Source organism: Gorilla gorilla, chromosome 20 (genome assembly GCF_029281585.2).
Source record: "Gorilla gorilla gorilla isolate KB3781 chromosome 20, NHGRI_mGorGor1-v2.1_pri, whole genome shotgun sequence".
Lineage (NCBI taxonomy): Eukaryota > Metazoa > Chordata > Mammalia > Primates > Hominidae > Gorilla > Gorilla gorilla.
Window position 1 is genome coordinate 8,098,024 of NC_073244.2, and position 15,664 is coordinate 8,113,687.

The window sequence follows — 15,664 nt, forward strand, 5'->3', positions numbered from 1 at the left end:
TTGAGGTTTGCAATTTTATTAAGAAAACAAAAATTCAACCTATACAAAAAGGAAAATGCTTCCATTCCAGGAGGCAGTACTGCGGTGGGAGCAGCAGCCAAGTCCGCGGGAAACCGAGCTGCTCGGGCCTGCCCTGCACCCCCCGCGCCCCCGGCCAGGCTAGGCGTCCTGCTGCTGGATGAAGGGGTTGGGGATGGCCTCCATGCCGTCCTGCGGGCAGATTAGCACCACGGATGTGCCCCGGCACACCACGAGGCCCAGCTGCCGGGTGTCCTCCGTGAGCTTGTACTGGTCGTCAGGGTCTGGGGAGGAGCAGACAGAGAGGACTGAGGGAGCTCCAGGAAGCCTCCGAGACCCCCCACCCACCCAAGACCCTCGCTCCGACCTCCCCACCTGCACCCTGCAGGCGCCACGAGCACGCGGGGACCTCAGACGGGATGCGCTCTGTGGGGCAGGTCCCCGGCTCCCACGGCTCAGACCCACGGCCCCTAGAGACCAGTGGCAGCTCCACAGACAGCAGCCACAGCCCTCCCTCACTCCACAAACCATGGGAACAGGAAGGCCCGGGTGATAGCCGGCTACCCCGGGTCTCAGAGCTCACTGGGGCCCAGGCACCAGGGCCGGGAACCAGGTTATCAGACGGCTGGCCAGAATACAGGCACCCTGGGCCTCCTGGTCTCTGCAAGGTCCCTGGAGCCCTAGGGGGCCAATATTCACCCTATAACAAAGAGGCTGGGGGCTGGGCGCGGTGGCTCACGCCTGTACTCCCAGCACTTTGGGAGGCCAAGGCAGGCGGATCACGAGGTCAGGAGATCGAGACCATCCTGGCTAACATGGTGAAACCCCGTCTCTACTAAAAAATACAAAAAAATTAGCCGGGCGTGGTGGCAGGCGCTTGGAGTCCCAGCTACTCGGCAGGCTGAGGCAGGAGAATGGTGTGAACCCGGGAGGCGGAGCTTGCAGTGAGCCGAGATCGCGCCACTGCACTCCAGCCTGGGTGACAGAGCGAGATTCCATCTCAAAAAATAAAAAAATAAAGAGGCTGTTCATGTGGGGTGGGGACCATGTGGGCTGGCACCCCAGGGAAGTGCCAGCAAGCCCAAGACAAGCTCTCAAGAGGCTGAAGGCAATTAGAACTCCTCACTACTGTGGTCCTGAGGTGGTGGGGGCATGGGAGAACCATGGGGCCCAGGTTTTTAAAACTTCTTTTCAGACACCAGGTCTTGCTCTGTTGCTCAGGCTGGAGTGCAGCAGTGCAATCACAGCTCACAGCCTCAACCTCCTGGGCTCAAACAATCCTCCTGCCTTAGCCTCCTGAGTAGCTGGGGCCACAGGCACATGTACCGCCATGCCTGGCTAATTACATTTTTTTTTTTTTTGTACAGACAGGGTCTCACTATGTTGCCCAGGCTGGTCTCAAATTCCTGGGCTCAAGTGATCCTCCTGTCTTGGCCTCCCAAAGTGCTGGGATTACAGGCATGAGCCACCATGGCCAGCTCCAAGAATAAATCTTGTCTCAGTATCAATGGATCCAAGGGGCAAGACCCTCTCTCTCCTAAGTCCTGGCATTCCCCCAGTGCCCAGGCCGGGATGCGGACTTGCCACCTGGGGACTTGCCGCAGGAGCTTCTAGGGGAGAGTCTGAGGACTTGGCGGCCTCACTGGGGAGGGGAGCGAGCAGGGGCAGGGAAATGAGGGAGGGTCCTCTGGGGAGGAGACGGGGACCCTGCGTTCATAGCAGGAATTAACAAGGGCAGAAGAGGAAAGGCACCCGAGAGGAGCCCCACGGCACGCTCACTACCCCACAGCAAGGCTGCTCTCCGCTGGGCGCCACAGTTCACGCCTGGAACCCCAGCACTGTGGGAGGCTGAAGCAGGAGGATGGCTTGAGCCCAGGAGTTCGAGACCAGCCCGGGCAACACAGTGAGACCTCGGCTTATCTCTTTTTTTGAGACGGAGTCTCACTCTGTTACTCAGGCTGGAGTGCAGTTGCACCATCTCGGCTCACTGCAACCTCCGCCTCCCAGGTTCAAGCGATTCTCCTGCGTCAGCCTCCCAAGCAGCTGGGATTACAGGCACGCGCCACCACACCCAGCAGTTTTTTTGTATTTTTAGCAGAGACGGGGTTTCACCATGTTGGTCAGGCTGGTCTCAAACTCCTGACCTCAAGGGATCCTCCTGCCTCGGCCTCCCAAAGCTCTGGGATTATAGGTGTGAGCCATTGTGCCTGGCCTCTCACGTCACCAATTTAACAAAAATTAAAATAATAAAACATTTAAAAAGGTTGTCCTCTAACTGTGCCGGGCGCCCTGTCAGTGTTTAGAGACCAGTGGGTGAGTTGGCAGCTCCCGTCTCTCCAGGCCCCACAATAATGGAGTTTCCTGCTTTGTGAGGACGTCTAGGACCAATGAGCGCTCAAGCCCGTCCACTGGCCGCCACGAGGCTTCATGTCGGTAACTCAGAGGTTTTGTGGGTTTGAGAGAAGGAGAGCCAGCAGGCAGCCCCATGGCCACCCCCCTTGCCCCGCTGCCCCCCTCGTCCCGCTGCCCCCCTCACCCCACTATCCCCCTCTTCCCGCTGCCTGCCTCGGCCGTCACCCCACTCACCTCGCATATACTCAATGGTGCCGTCCAGCACAAGGTTGAGGAGTGGGTCGAAGCCCTTCAGGATTCCACTGGCTTGGAGAAATCACCGGGGGAGAGAAATGAGAAGGCATGAGATCCGTCCTGGGCACAGGGCCCGCCCCAGCATGGCCCAGGTATGGGGCTAACTGCTCCAGGGATGGAGGACTGAGGGTAGGAGAGGGCTCCCGGGAGTGGCCGATGACAGCCGCCTCCAGAGTGATCTCCACCACAGGCAGCAGACGGCATCTGCGGGGGGCCAGATGGCAAACACTTCTGGCCGTGTGGGCCACAGGGTGCCGGTCACAGCTGCTGGCTCGAGCTGCCTGGGTGGAAGCAGCTTCGGTGATGAGTCCATGTGTGGCTGAACTGTGGCCAGTCAGCTCTACTCACAGGCACTGAACTGTGAATTTCATGTAATTTCCACATCATGAGACAGTCTTCTTTTGATCCCTTTCTAGCTATTTAAAAGTAATAAAAACAATTCTCAGCTCAAAAGCAGCAGCAAAACAGGCGGCGGCACATGTACGCGGTGGGACCACCAGCCAGGAAGAGGAGCGAGGCTGGCGCAGGCCACAGAGCGGATGCGCCTGAGGACGCACCTGAGGACGTCACGCTCAGTGAGAGACGCCAGACACAGAAGGCTGCGCACTGTGTGATCCCATTTCTATGAAATGTCCAGGACAGGCCAATCCACAAAGACAGAGAGGGGATGCGTGGGTGCCAGGGCCAGGGATGGGACAGGCAGTGATGGCTGATGGGGACAGGGCTTCCTGTAGGGGAGACAGAGTGCTCCGCTCTGACAGCGGTGATGACTGCGCTGCCTGACCTGTGCTGAGTCCTTCAGTGAGTTCACGGAATACAAAAGAACAAATCCCAGCCCTGCTGCTTAGGGCTTGCGGGGAGCGGGCAACAGAGATGCTCTGAGACCCAGGTGCAAAGGCTTCGGGGGCTGAGACGGTCTCTGTGGCTTCTCTCTCCACGCTGCCTGCCCCACCCCTCAAGCTTCGCCGCCTTAGGCCACAACTTGCCACCTTAGGTTAGGGCTCTCTGACCCGGTGGTGATCTCTGCCATCTGATCCTGCTCCGCAGTGTCTGGTGACACTGAGAAGGGTGAAGGGGGAGCTGTGTGTCCCCAGCAGAGGCCAGCCCACCCTCCCTGCCTGGGACTCCCCTCCACTGCCCTGCAGGCTCCTGCAGCCGAGGCCCAGCAGCAGCTCCGCCTCTGCGCTCACTGAGGGGCGTCCCGCAGCCACCCCCTCCCTGCCCTCCTTCTTACCCCTGTCATCTTTCAGGTGCTTCCTCCAGACACCAACCCACAGCCGTTACGGTGCTGCCCTCTGCACGCCCCCGCCAATCTCAGGAAGCAGGCACCACCAATCTCGGGAAGCAGGCACCCCGGACATTATTCTGCCTGCCTGTCTCCTCCCAAGGCAGGGCCGAGAGCCTGTCCACGGCTGCTCCACACACACTGAGGGCCGCCCTGTGCGGTGGTGCAGGGCGAGGGTCTGCAAACTACGACCCCCAGGTGAACCTGCCCGCTGCTCCTCTCTGTGAGTCAGAGTCTCGCTGGCCCACCACCACATTCGCCCGCTCAGGCGCTGACCAGGGTGGCTCTCCTGCTCTGCTGGCATAGCTCAGTGGTTGTGACAGACACCATCTGGGCTGCAAAGCTAAAGATATTTGCCGTCTGGCCTTCTACAGAGAAGGTCTGCCCGCCTGCATACAAGCTTCCGTCCACCTCCACAGGCTTCAGCTTCCACCTCCACGGCTCCCTCTCTCTTTGCTCAAGTCCCTCCCCTGCAAAATGAAACTCACCTATAAGATGGGGTCAGATGCAGATGTTCAGGTCCCTGGCACCAGCCTGACCAGTGAGCCCGCCCTCCTCACGGGGACAGATGTGAGCACTGAGGTAGGTAGGTCTCTAACATGGAGCCAAGGTGCCCCTCCTCTGGAGTGTGGGCTAGGGCCTGTGACTCTGACGGGACAAGATGTCACTCCTGCGCTTAGGTTATGTGGCAAAGACAAGGAACTTTGCAGCTGTAATTACAGCCCGTGAATCAGCTGACTGAGCCAATCAAGAGGGAAGCACCCTGGGTGGGCCTGACTGCATCAGGTGAGCCCTTCAGGGACCAAACCCTTTCTGCTTTTTGTGTGTGTGTGTATGTGTGTGTGTGTTTGAGATGGAGTCTTGCTCTGTCGCCCAGGCTGGAATGCAGTGGCGCGATCTCAGCTCACTGCAACCTCTGCCTCCAGGGCAATTCTCCTGCCTCAGCCTCCCAAGTAGCTGGGACTACAGGCATGCGCCACCATGCCCAAATAACTTTTGTATTTTTAGTAGAGATGGGGCCTTGCCATGTAGGCCAGGCTGGTCTCAAACTCCTGAACTCAAGTGATCTGCCCGCCTCGGCCTCCCAAAGTGCTGGGATTACAGGCGTGAGCCACAGCAACCAGTTAATTGTTGTACTTTTAGTAGAGATGGGGTTTCGCCATGTTGGCCAGGCTGGTCTCGAACTCCTGACCTCAGGTGATCCACCTGCCTTAGCCTCCCAGACTGCTGGGATTAAGGCGTGAGCCCCCGCACCCGGCCCCAAACCCTTTCTGAAAGATGATTCTCCCACTGGCCCGAATAACTGAATATGGACAAATGTCAGCTCAGCCTGCAGCACTGTAGGGGCAGACCACTACGGTGGAACAGAGTCCCGAGCTGGCAGCGTCTGGGAGCTGCAAGTGTCCCTAGCCAACACTGGCCAGAACGGGGACCCTGGCCCTGCAAAGGTAAGGCACTGAGCTCTGTCAATAACCAGTGGGCTCAGAAGAAGACCCCAAGATGATGGACCCCAAAAAACAACCCTCAGTTACAACCTCCTGAGAGCCGTTGAGGCTGTGGTACCCTGGCTCCTGACCCACAGATCCTGTGAGATAATAAAATGGTGCTGTTTAAGCTGCTAAATGGGTGGTGATTTGCTATGAAGGGCAGAAAACAAAGGGAAGCAGTGTGACCAGCAAGAGCGGCCGCTCACTCATGTCCTTCCATGTCCGGAGTCAGCATGGTGTAGACTGAGAAAACATTTTATTCATATTCCTTTTTCTTTTTGTTTTGAGATGGAGTCTTGCCCTATCGCCAGGCTGGAGTGCGGTGACAATCTCACCTCTGGGGTTCAAGCGATTCTCCTGCCTCAGCCCCCCGAGTAGCTGGGACTACAAGCGTGCGCCACCATGCCTGGCTAACTTTTTGTATTTTAGTAGAGACAGGGTTTCACCACGTTGGCCAGGATGGTCTTGATCTCCTGACCTCCTGATCTGCCTGCCTCGGCCTCCCAAAGTGTCAAGATTAAAGGCGTGAGCCACTGTGCCTGGCCTCCTTTTTCTCTTTTGAGACTGGGCCTTGCTCTGTGGCCCAGGCTGGAGTGCAGTGGTGTGGTCATAGCTCACTGCAGCCTCGAACCCTAGGGTGAAGCCACCCTCCTGCTTCAGACGCCCAAATTGCTGGGATTACACACGTGAGCCGCCCCGTCCGGCTGGGGCACTGTGATTTTTAATAACTCTCATGCCACCCAGTTGTCTACAATCCAGGGACAAAGAGGTTTGGGTCCCCGTCTTACAAAAAAAAGAAACCAAAGATCCAAGAGGCTGTTGAATAAGTGACCTGTTGACTGACTGCTTACTTCCTGCTGAGAGCCGCCTCAATTACATTACATGCCTGTAACCACTCATTCTCACCACCCCCTGTGAAGTGGGTGGAGTTACCAGCCCCATTTGACAAATGAGGAAACGGAGGCTAGGAGAAGGCAGCTCACTTGCCCAGTCAAAAATGCTAGGCTGGGCATGGTGGCTCATGCCTGAAATCCCAGCAATTTAGGGGGCTGAGGCAGGCAGACCGCTTGAGGCCAGGAGTTTGAGACCATCCTGGCCAACATGGCGTCTCTACTAAAAATACAAATATTAGCCGGGCGTGGTGGTACACATTAATTCCAGCTACTCGGGAGGCTGAGGCACAAGAATCACTTGAACCTGGGAGGCGGAGGTTGCAGTGAGCTGAGATCGCACCACTGCACTCCAGCCCGGGTGACAGAGCGAGACTGCGTCTCAAAAAAAAAATAATAAAAATAAATGAAAGAGGTGCTTCCGCATGCGTCCTCATCATCTCTGTTGCTGGGTTTATTTGAAATTTTTAAAGAGGGGGTACCGACAGCGGGAGCCTCCTCACCTTCGCGGCCTCCCTGGAACTTTACCCGGATCGTCTTGTCGATGTACTTGGACAAGTCCAAGATGCTCTCCTTTTTCTTCTTCTCCTTATCCTGCGGGGAAAGCAGAGCGCATGAGGCCTGGAGCGCGGCCCGAGCCCCACGCCCCCCGGCTCCAGATTCCGCCGCGCGCTCACCGCCATCTTGTCGCGCCGTGTGGCTCTTCGCAGGCACCGCCCCGCGCCCTTTGACCTCCCCCACGCGCATGCGCGGCCCGGGGTCTCGGGGCGTTGCTGGGAAACATCTGCCGATGGTTGCGGCGGGCACCGGCCGACATGGCGGCAGCGGTGGCAGCTGCGCTGGCGCGGCTTTTGGCGGCCTTTCTGCTCCTCGCGGCCCAGGTGAGCGCGGCACCGGTCCCGACGGCACCGCAGGCTGCGGCCCTTCGGCCTCTCTGTCCCCGGGCTACGCGCAGGAACGACCCCGCTCGGCCCGTCTTGAGGGTCCAGCCTCGGGGATCCGCGGTCCCCGCGTTGTCGGCCGGCGGTGCCGGGGCTCGGCCGTGACCTTGCGGGTCTGTCCCCAGCTCCTCTCCCTTCCCCGCCTCGGAGGCCCTCCGCCGCTGCAGCGCCACTCACTTCCCACCGGGTCTGAAATTTGTGCCCCCTCCATCCTCCGGTTCTGCTTCTCCGTTTCGGGGTCTCCAGCTGCCGCCGGGGACGCCTCTCTCCGGCTCTGTGGCCTTGAGCAGGCGGCTGCCCACCCCTCTCCGAGCCTCAGTTTCCCCTTAGGCGGAACGGGCACGGTGCTAAGCTAACCTCACCCTAGGGGGTGCGGTGGGGGAACCCAGAGGCGTCCCGCGCGTCCCCCAGTAACTGGCAGCATCCTGGAGCGGCCAGGAGTCCAGCCCTGCACTGGGGTCGGATCCCCGCTCCATCTTTTACTCCGTGACCTTGGACGATGGAATTCGTCTGCAGAAGGAGGGCCGACTATGGTGTGGATTCTGGAGGTTCTGTCCAGGGTGATCAGCGCCCAGGGCCAACAGGCCTTCATTATGTTCATTGTGTGTCATTTGATGTAAAGAGTGTCAGGTTCTAGTGGGGACAGTCTACGAGATCGCACTGTCATAACTGCATCTTTTATTTTCTTAATTCCAAATCTTCCCTCTCTCCTGAGTTTGGTGGCTCAGGCAATGGAACCTGGAGCAGCCCCACAAATGCAGCCCTTAGCCTTCACTACCCCCTCAGAGTTCTCACTCTTAAGGCGTCGCCGCCACCCGGCTCCTCAGTCTCCACTCCTCCAGCCCCACCGCTATCCCTCTGCTGTGGCTGCCTTTGTCCACCACATCCCCAGTCCATCCTCGACACAGCAGGAGTGACCCTTTCAAAGTATGTCAGACCGTGTCGCATCCAGATGAGCGCGCCGTCCAGTTGTGACCTGGCTGCTGGGGAAGCCTGCAGCTCATTGAAGGCGCTTCACTCTCTAGTCTTTTTTCTTACCCTGAGATGCCCCTGGTCTCTGCAAGGCTGTCGGGCCCCCTCGGAAGCTTTCTGAGAACCCCAGTCCCACCCCCAGCTGCTCTGTCAGCCCCCTCTGGACTCCCCCCATTCTGCGGCCAGGCACCTAGAGCTCCCCAGACATTTGGAAGGAGGGGGAAAGCCAGAGGTGGAAGAAAGATCACAGAACTCTGTAGAGGGAGGGACTCAGTTTGCCTGGGAAGGCTTTTCCGAAGCAGATCTATTTTTTTTTTTTTTTGAGACGGAGTCTCGCTCTGTCGCCCAGGCTGGAGTGCAGTGGCATGATCTCGGCTCACTGCAACCTCTGCCTCCCGGTTCAAGCAATTCTCCCACCTCAGCCTCCCGAATAGCTGGGATTACAGGTGCATGCCACCACTCCCGGCTAAATTTTTTTTTTTTTTTTTTTTTTAGTAGAGACGAGGGTTCACCATGTTGGTCAGGCTGGTCTCGAACTTCAGACCTCAGGTGATCCACCTGCTTCAGCCACCCAAAGTGCTGGGATGACGGGCGTGAGCCACCGTGCCCGGCCCCGAAGCAGGTGTTCTGAATGATGAGTAGGAGTTTGCCGGGTCGGCGGGAGGGGAAGGGTGTTGGAAGCACCAGAAGCAGCATAAGCGGGGGCTGGGAGGTGTGAGAGCTGGCAGGTTATTTGGGGTTGGCAAGGGGTGGGCTGTGGCTGGAGTGTAGGGTGGAATAATGCTGGAAGGAAAGGTTTACACCCTGAAAGATGTCACCACCAAGGAGGCCCAGGGGGTGGGCCGTGGAGGGTTGCTGGAGCAGGGGCACAGAGGAGGGGGCAGTGGTGCGAGTGGCCCCAGGCAGAGAGTGAAGGCAGAGCATTCAGCCTCCTAGCCTGGATGACAGGTTGTCTGGTGGAAGCCAGGCCGTGGAAGGCACTTGGTGCTGGGGTGCGTGGACTTTAACCTGGGTGGGCTGAGGAGTGTGAGCTTTATCCAGAGGGTGGGGAGTCAAAGGATGTGTCAGAGGGACATGAGAGAGCAGGTGTTCCTCCCCCTTCCAGAACCCTGGTTGTAAATACACCCTGAGGCGCCTGTCCCTGGAGGGGGGCGGTGCTTCGCGGCAGTGGAAATTTGAGTCCGATTGCCCAAGAATGAGACTTGCTCTCAGGGCAGGAGCCTGGTTGGTCACAGTCCTCAACTCGCTTGCTACCATTCTGTGACCCTGAGCAAGGAAGTCGACCTCCCCAGTGAGACACCTCCCCTCCCCCACCCCACGGAGCCCGCTCCTCAGCAGATCTGAGCTGGAGCTGGTGGCCCTGGCTGGACCCGGCCCGGCTCCTGGAACTCCTCAGTCTTCCCAGAAGGGAGGCTCTCCCGGCCTGGACTCACTGGCCTGTTTCAAAGGCCCTTGACGTGGATGCTTTCACAGTCACTTGGAAGCAGGGTTTCTAAGCCTAGTAGTTTCTAAACCTGTGTGCAGTTGCAAAGCGTTTGTGCTGCAATTGTGAAGGATTTGGAGGTCGAGGCTTGGGCTTTGAGCCTGTCCTTGTAGGCTGAGCTTTTTCTGCTCCTCCAAATTTCGGTGGGCCTGTCTAGAACTCAGGGCCCTCTTAGAGCTGTGGCCTTTGGAAGAATTGTTCCCCGTTCCTTTAACTCAGCAGGTGAGGAAACTCTTCCCGGTGAGATGCCGCGTTCTCTGGCCTTTGATAGAGGCACAGGCTTGTTTTTTTTAATGGAAAACCAGTTTTGCGAATTGTGGAGAGGAAAATGCATGAATGTGCTTTTGTGCTTTTAAATGACCCTTTTAGAGAGAAGCAGAGAAGCAGTTCTATCAGTTCCCATTTTACACAAAAGACACTTTTCACCAGAGTCCCTGATCCCATAGAACAGAGCTTGGCAAGTGTTTTCTGGGAAGGGCTAGACAGTAGTTTTGCTGGGCTCTGTGGCCTACGTGGCCTCTGGTTTGGTTGCTTGGTTTCTCCTGTTGTTCTTCCAGAGCCGGAGACCCTTCCTTAGGAATGGGCTTGGCTGTGTTCCAATAAAACTTTATTTACAAACACAGAAGGTGGGCCGGACTGTGGATTCTTGGCCTCTGCCGTGACCCATAACATCCCTCCTGGAGGAGGGGTTCTGGGGGGCTGTGTTGGAAGAGGCACCCTCCGGGCTTGGCACCAGGGCCAGACTAAGGGGTGCTCTCACGGGCAGGCAGTCTGGTGGGCAGAACTGGAAAGAAAGGGCTCCTGACTCTGCCTGGGCTCTGGGGAAGGTCACATGGGAGGTGCTTGGAGTGGGGCTGGGGCAGCTGTGGGAAGGAAGCAGCATTAGCCAAGAGCTATGAGACCCCCAGTCGATTGTGGGGACCGGGGCTCCGTGGGCTTTCACCATGCTGCCACCCCGAGGTCACCAGGGCCTTGACCCAGATGCTCCCAGACCAGGCCGGAGACTTTGCGTGATTTCAGTGATGAGGGCCCGGCTGTTGGAGAGCCCGTCTGTGCCTGTGTGCTGGGGTTGGTGTCTGGCACCAGGGGCCTTTGGGACCTTTAGCCAGGCCAGAGCTCTCCTTCCCCAGCCCTAGCTTGGCAGAGCTGCGTCTGCACTGTTTTCCCTTGTGGCGTTGTGGCGTCGGCCCTTTTGGTGCGCAGCTCAGCGCCCGTTCAGACATGTGGCTGCCATCCTGTTCCTGATGAGGCAAATGGCTGTGGCCTGTTTGTTTCCATGACAGGTCCCCTGGGGACCAGGGGGTGCGGCTGTCTCTCTGTCTGGGAGGTTTACAGCCTGGCAGGAGCCCTGCAGCCCCAGAAGGCTGAGGGCTGGGTGCTCCTGAGAACAGGTGGGCCTAGGGCATGGGGTGGGTCTCCTTGGTCCCTGGCACATGGTTTTTCTTCTGGGACCCCTCCTCCCTGTGCACGCCGGGCTCCCCTGGGGGCCCACACTGAGGGTCTGCAGTGTGGCACAGCAGCTGGGACCTGGGCCCCATCGCTGTGAGACCCTCTGGTGACTGGCATCCTGGTGAGATGGAGATGTCTTCGTCAGCTGCTGGGTGGGGGCCCTGGGCAGGGGAGCAGAAGGAAGGTGGGGATGGCAGATGCGGGCGGCTGGACTGGGCTGTGCTGGGAGGGGGAGCGGGAGGAGGGTGGGGATGGCAGGTGCGGGCGGCTGGACTGGGCTCTGCTGGGAGGACCGTGGTTCTGCCTAGGCCAGAGCCCTGCAGTGTCCGCCGTGGTCCCTGCGGTGGGAGGCGTGGTGAGCAGTGCCGGCTTCCTAAGCTGCGTCTTTCCTCATAGCTCCATCCTGCTCTGTTAAGCATTAAATTGAAGAGGTGGGGGTGGTCCCTTCTGGTCCAGGCCCATCTACTCTGCAGCCCTCCTGGGAGGCATCCAGGGCTTTGGGGCCTGGTCCTGCCCCCTACTTCATTTTGAGAGCGTGGCAAGGGCCCCAGCCCGTTCTGTCCTGGGCGCGGTGGCCACCACCCCTGCTCCTCTTGGCTGGCTTTGGCCTGTCGTCCCCGTTCTGTGTCAGGGGCTCCTGCCCATGGATCTGGGCCTTCTCCCTGTGGCCTTCTCTGAGCCGCTGCTGCTGCAGGCTGGAGAGCAGGAACTTGAAGCCCTGGCTGGCTGTTCCTTCTCTCTCCTGCGAAGTGGGAGCTGCTGTGCTGGACTCTGCTGGTTTGGGGCTTCGTGGGGAACATGACGCTGTCTGTCCTGCTGGTGGCAGTGTGACCTGTTGCAAACCTTAGCCTGTCCCACTCAGGACCCGGTGCCCGTAGGCCCCTTGGCCCACCTGCTTCCTGCTGTTCTACCAGTGGGAGCTGAGGGGTGCTGATCTGGGGATCCCCCTCGTCTGGGCCCCACCGTGTGCCTGGGCCCCCGTGTGCCTTGGAGCACCAGCCAACAGGCAGTGCCCACGGGGCTGTGGGTCAAAGGCCACCCAGACCTGAGGGGTGCGGAGGCTTGTCCAGGCCTCCCGCCCAGGCCCGGGGCCAGGTCCGCTGGGGCCCTGCCCTGCTTCCCTGCTCAGGGCTCTGCCCGTGGCTGTCATTCTCCCACCGTGCCCACTGATCCTGGGAGGCCCAGGAGGTGGTGCGATCCCTGTTTTTTGGTGCAGAAACTCGGGAGCCACAAAGGGGTGACCTGACACACTCATGGTCACCAGCCTGGGGCTCCCTGAGGAAGGTGAGCCAGTCTGGGTCTTTGCTATAAACCACGTATGGTCACGTCCCTGTCTGTCCTGTCGAGAGGGGGAAGCATCCCAGACCACCTGGTGAACACGGGTGCCCTTCCTGGAGGCGTGCTCCCCTCCTCGGGCCTGTTTCTCGTGGGGCGGTGCAGCCCCGCACGTCCCGTGCTGTGGCTCTGACTGCCGGCCTTGTCCTGCAGGTGGCCTGTGAGTACGGCATGGTGCACGTGGTCTCCCAGGCTGGGGGCCCCGAAGGCAAAGACTACTGCATCCTCTACAACCCGCAGTGGGCCCATCTTCCCCACGACCTCAGCAAGGCAGTGAGTACCCGCTGGCCGGGCGCCGCTGCGGAGGAGAATGCGGGGGCCCCGGGGCTCTAGAGACACATCCAGCTGGGGTTGCAGGAAAGATCCAGAGGCGAGAGGCAGGCCCTGACCAGGTCTGGGGGACCCTCAGCTGGCCCCCAGTTCCCCTGGGCCTCCCCAGCCCTGGTCATCAATGCAAGCTGTCCATGCGGCCTTGGGGTGCAGATCCAGAGGCACCGGCCGAGCTCCATGTGGTAGATGAGGGTCTCTACTGCTCCATGCCGGGGACCCTATCCAGTGGGCCCAGACAGAGGGGTCCTCAGAGGAGTGACAGCAGAGGGCACAGTGGGGCCCCAGGGACGAGACCTGTTCCTTTCACCATCTTCCTGACTGGGGCACTAACACCTGCTGCTGGATGAGTCCCTCCCTCAGAGGCCCCACCTCCTTTCCCACTTAGTCCTTAGGCCCCGCCTCCTTTCCCACCACACCCCTCAGGCCCCGCCTCCTTTCCCACTGCATCCTTCAGGCCCCGCCTCCTTTCCCACTGCATCCTTCAGGCCCCGCCTCCTTTTCCACTGCATCCTTCAGGCCCCGCCTCCTTTCCCACTGTATCCTTCAGACCCCGCCTCCTTTCCCACTGCATCCTTCAGGCCCCGCCTCCTTTCCCACTGCATCCTTCAGGTCCCGCCTCCTTTCCCACTGCATGCTTCAGGCCCCGCCTCCTTTCCCACTGTGTCCCGCCCCCTCCTGGAGCCCTCGAGGTGTGCTGGCGAAGAGACACTAGCATCTTCCTGTCAGCTTTATGCATAGTGTGTGTGTGTGAGCACGTGTGTAATCAGTATGTGCCTGGACATGCTCATGTGTCTGCATGTTTATGTGAGTTCGCATCAGTGTATGTGTGCATGTGCCTCTGTTTTTTGTGTGTGAACACGTAATAGGTGTGTCAACACATGTAATAGGCATGTGAACACATGTAATAGGCATGTGTGAAGACGTGCCTGAGTGCATATTTCTGAGTTTGTGTGTGTGAGCACATGTGTACTAGATATGTGCATGGACATGTGTGTCTTAGTGCGTGTTTGTGTGTCAACACACCTGTGTGTGTAAGCGTGTGTAATAGCTGTGTGGGGGCATGTGCATGGGTCCGAATGTGTATGTCTGTTTTTATGTGTACATGTGCGTGTGAGTGTGCATGCAATAGGTTTGTGTATGGATATGTGAGTGCATCTGTGTCTGTATGTGTGTGCAGGTGTGTGTAAGCATGTAGCTACATAATAGTTATGTTTGTGGATGTGTGCATGTGTCTGTGCACATGTGCGTGTGTACATGTGTAATAGGTGTGTGAGTATGTGTGTGTACATGTGGATAATAGGTTTGTATGTGGATGTGTATGTGCCTGTGTGGGTTCGTGTGTGTGCATGAGTGTGTGTGAGTGCGTGTGTAATAGGTATGTGCGTGTGCTTGAGTGTGTGAGTTCGTGTGGTGTGTGTGTATGCATGTGTGTGTAATAGGTGTGTGTGCGTGAGCTTGAGTGCACAGGTATGTGTTTGTATATGCACGTGTGTGCTGTGTGCTCTGCCCTGGCTCTGTGTGCATGTGTGCATGTGCATGTGTGTAATAGGCATGTGTCTGCTTGAGCGTGAGTGCGCATGTGTGTGCTTGCGTGTGCATGTGTGTGCCATGTGCTCTGGCCTGGCTATGTATGTGTGCACGTGTGTGTGCATGCACTCCAGCCTGGCTCTGTGTGTGTGTGTGTGCATGCTGGCCTGGCTGCGGGTATGTGCGTGTGTGTGTGTGTGTGTGTGCACTCCAGCCTGGCTGTGGGTGTGTGTGTGTGCACTGGCTTGGCTGTGGGTGTGTGCGTGTGTGTGCATGTATGCATGTGTGTGCCGTGTGCTCCAGCCTGGCTGTGGATGTGTGCTTGTGTGTGCGCGTGCTCCGGCCTGGCTGTGGGTGTGTGCACGTGCTCCGGCCTGGCTGTGAGTGTGTGCGTGTGCTCCGGCCTGGCTGTGGGCGTGGCTGTGGGCATGTGTGTGCATGTGTGTGTGTGCGTGTGTGTCTTGGCTTCAGGGGCTGTGAGGCCCCTGAGAGTTGGGGCTTTGTTCTCTGCACACTGGAAACCCTCCCCCTTCTCACAGATGCCTGGCTGTGGTGGGGCTGCGGTGGGAACCCACTTGGTCTTGCTGAGTGATCTGTGGCGGCTCACGGGGTGGCTCAGGTATCAGGGGACAGCCATGTCTGTGAGGACTCCCGCCCCGCTCAGATGAGGCAGCCCAGCCCGTCGCCCAGGGTCCGGCTGTGGGAGCTGCAGTAGGGATGGCTCTGCCTAGGTGGGCCGAGGCCGTGCGGGGCTTTAGGTGAGGGCTGGGATCTAACTCAGCGCAGGCTTCAGGTGGGAGAAGGGGCAGCTGGGCCCTCCTGGTGACTCACATCACCTGAGACAACACCGTGTCCTGGCCTTTCCAGTCTTTCCTGCAGCTGCGCAACTGGACGGCCTCCCTGCTCTGCTCCGCAGCCGACCTCCCCGCCCGTGGCTTCAGCAACCAGATCCCGCTGGTGGCGCGGGGGAACTGCACCTTCTATGAGAAAGTGAGGCTGGCCCAGGGCAGCGGAGCACGCGGGCTGCTCATCGTCAGCAGGGAGAGGCTGGTACGGCCCTGCGCGTCCCCCGCTGGGCCAGCTCTCAGGGGCAGGAGGGGGGTGCAGGAGGCAGAGACGGCAGCAGCTAGGGCTGGTCTTCCGACTTCTCGCTAAAGGCAGACCCCTCTGTGGGGAGGATCTGGGCCAAGTGTGAACGTGGGGAGGATCCGGGCCGAGTGTGGCCGTGGGGAGGGCGGAGATGAGTCTGTTCTTCCTGCGCTGCTGGCTGGGGCTGTGGAACTTTGGCCGTGGTCTTGTTG

The 15,664-nt window shown here is 59.0% G+C and overlaps 2 protein-coding genes across 9 annotated transcripts in view; one reads left to right on the plus strand and one right to left on the minus strand.

The window, feature by feature from the left end:
• On the minus strand, positions 1-7,097 carry LSM7 (LSM7 homolog, U6 small nuclear RNA and mRNA degradation associated). The gene is made up of 4 exons (XM_004059700.3): positions 7,004-7,097; positions 6,830-6,920; positions 2,605-2,676; positions 1-302 (listed from the first exon to the last, which is right to left on the minus strand). Exons 1-4 carry the CDS (start codon positions 7,007-7,009, stop codon positions 160-162), a joined length of 312 nt encoding a protein of 103 aa, XP_004059748.1. The 5' UTR covers positions 7,010-7,097; the 3' UTR covers positions 1-159.
• The window catches only part of SPPL2B (signal peptide peptidase like 2B), a 26,513-nt gene continuing 17,890 nt past the window's right edge, over positions 7,042-15,664 (plus strand). For 4 of the 8 annotated variants that reach the window (XM_063701953.1, XM_055371179.2, XM_063701952.1 and 1 more), the window contains exons 1-3: positions 7,061-7,207; positions 12,660-12,779; positions 15,231-15,413. In XM_063701953.1, coding sequence (XP_063558023.1) covers positions 7,142-7,207; positions 12,660-12,779; positions 15,231-15,413 — 369 coding nt within the window. In that variant the 5' untranslated portion in view covers positions 7,061-7,141. Of the gene's footprint in view, positions 7,208-12,659; positions 12,780-15,230; positions 15,414-15,664 lie in introns of those variants that run through there. The other 4 variants (XM_063701954.1, XM_063701951.1, XM_063701950.1 and 1 more) reach the window with 3 other exon arrangements.

Bases quoted from the DNA above. Each gene is read 5' to 3' on its own strand.
- LSM7 (XM_004059700.3), bottom strand. The intron at 2,677-6,829 runs GTGAGGAGGCTC...GATTTCTCCAAG, and splicing joins GTTCCAGGGAGGCCGCGAAG to CCAGTGGAATCCTGAAGGGC. The intron at 303-2,604 runs GTGAGTGGGGTG...GCTCCTCCCCAG, and splicing joins CACCATTGAGTATATGCGAG to ACCCTGACGACCAGTACAAG.